Below are 2,146 nucleotides of genomic sequence, written 5' to 3'. Positions count from 1 at the left end.
CATACAGGCACGCTAAGTAATCGTGCCGTGCCCGGCCGGCACGCGTGCTGGACTCTCAGGACCAGGCATGGCCCCCTCGCTACACGGGCTAGCACGACGGCCCGTTCAGCACGCCGGCGCAGCTGGCCCGAGTAGGCACGTCGAGGCACATGCGCAGACTACATCGATCGTGAGCTATTTTTTCTATAAAAAATAGAACATCAATCGTTCCCTGGCTCTGGCTCGCTACCTCGTTAGCTTTTTTTTAGGGTAAAACTTTTGCCGCTTTATTAACTTAAGAAAACGTTGGAATCTCGTCCGAAACAATATGCAAAATGTAGTCTGGCGGTGATGAGAGCCACACCGAGTTGAGCTCATCTCCCATTCCCACCTTAGCTAATCTATCAGCGGCGGCATTCGCACTACGGCTAACCCACGAAACTCTAAACTCATCAAATTCCTTCAGTCTCGACTTGACGTCCTCGACAGTTGGCCCCACGGCAGAGAGGTTCTTCTCCTGGTTATTGAGCATGGCCACTACTCCTGCCGAATCACTCTCAAGGTGGAGTTTGCCAACCCCAACTCTTCTCGCCAGATCGATCGCCTTCTTGCAAGCCAACAGTTCCACCATCTCCGGGTCGGTTGCCGTCACCAGTACATGACATGAAGCAGCTCGGAACGCCCCGGCGTGATCATGTAGGATGACACCAGCGCCTCCTCTCCCCATGTGTTTCGACATCGCACCGTCCATATTGGCTTTGATCCAGCCCGTATCTGGTGGTTCCCACGTTCCCCTTCCTTTTGGCTGCTTTGGCATCACTTCCTTTCTGTGTACCTCTTCCCATTCTTTGACTAGTGCAGCAACAGTACATGATATTTCATGTGCTGCAGTAATCTTCCGCCCATCCCTCGCATCATTACGCGCTAACCACAGGCCATACACAACTTGAACCATAATAGACTTCTCATGATCCGGTGCTTGTGCAAACCACTCCAGTAGCCAATTAGCCAACTTGCTCTCAGAATCGATATTGCATGGTGGTTTGGCCACCAAGACTCCCAACTCCGAGCTAAGTTGCTTCCAGAAACACACAGAATGCGGACACCCCCAGAACCGATGGTGGCTGGTTTCTTCACGTCTACAAGCAACACAAAATACACCGGCCTTGATCCGGCATCGTAGCAGTTCGGCTCCTGTAGCCAGGCCATTCTTCATCAGCCTCCACACGTGAATTATTGCTTTCCCCAGAGCCGATGTATCCCACAAAGACAGCCAGCCCCGATGTGTAAGAGCAGCCGAGGAGGGTCCCGGCTGGCTCCGTTTTGCAGCATTCAAAGACATCCTCAGATGGTAGGCTGACTTAACAGTGAAGATACCGTTTTTCGTATGATTCCATGCCATGTAATCCTGAGACCCCGGCCCTCCAACAGCTACCTGTTTAATGTCGTTTGCATCATCCTCAGAAAACATGGCTTGGAGCTTTGTGTCATCCCAAGTTTCACCCGAATGGTTCAGCAAGTCGGCCACCTTCTGCACACCCGGTATGAAGTCTGCGCCCAGTGGCAGCAGACTCCCTTGTCGCGGGATCCATGGGTCGTGGTGAATGTTCACCGTCAAACCATCACCTATACGCCATATTACTCCCTCTCGGAGCAGGTCTCTCCCATGCAAGATGCTCCTGAAAGTATAGGATCCGCCCGATGGGCATGTAGCACTCATCATAGAACTCCCGCTGAAATACCAAGCTCTAAGAATCCTGGCACATAAAGACATCGGCGTCTGCAAGATTCTCCATGCCTGTTTTGCAAGTAATGCTTGGTTGAAAGCCTCCGGGTCCCGAAAACCCATACCACCAGTCCGTTTTGATTGGCACATCTTATCCCAGGCAATCCAATGCACTTTCCTCTCACCATTCGTTGCACCCCACCAGAATTTTGAAGAGATTGAAGTCAGGTTCTGGCACATCTTCTTCGAGAGGTGAAAACAACTCATTGTGAGAGTAGGTGTGGCCTGCAAAACAGATTTAACAAGCACTTCCCTAGCCTTCTTGGACAACCCTTGTCCCTTCCATCCCGTTACTTTTCCTTTTGAGCATTCCGTCACATACTTAAAAGTGCCATCCTTGGATCTCCCCACTATCGTTGGCAGACCCAAGTATCTCTCACT

At 51.3% G+C, this 2,146-nt stretch overlaps 1 protein-coding gene across 1 annotated transcript; it reads right to left on the bottom strand.

The window, feature by feature from the left end:
• Window positions 1–274: 274 nt before the first annotated feature.
• On the bottom strand, window positions 275–718 carry LOC109752362 (uncharacterized). The gene has a single exon (XM_020311255.1). The coding sequence runs from the start codon at window positions 716–718 to the stop codon at window positions 275–277; it is 444 nt and encodes a 147-aa protein (XP_020166844.1).
• Window positions 719–2,146: the final 1,428 nt, after the last annotated feature.

This window comes from Aegilops tauschii, chromosome 1 (genome assembly GCF_002575655.3).
Source record: "Aegilops tauschii subsp. strangulata cultivar AL8/78 chromosome 1, Aet v6.0, whole genome shotgun sequence".
NCBI lineage: Eukaryota > Viridiplantae > Streptophyta > Magnoliopsida > Poales > Poaceae > Aegilops > Aegilops tauschii.
The sequence above is the reverse complement of the archived record's forward strand: the minus strand, read 5'-3'. Positions and strand labels throughout refer to the sequence as shown.

What these genes read in the sequence shown, in the direction of transcription:
- LOC109752362 (XM_020311255.1), bottom strand. Translation starts at nt 718, where the DNA reads ATGTCGAAACACATGGGGAGAGGAGGCGCTGGTGTCATCCTACATGAT.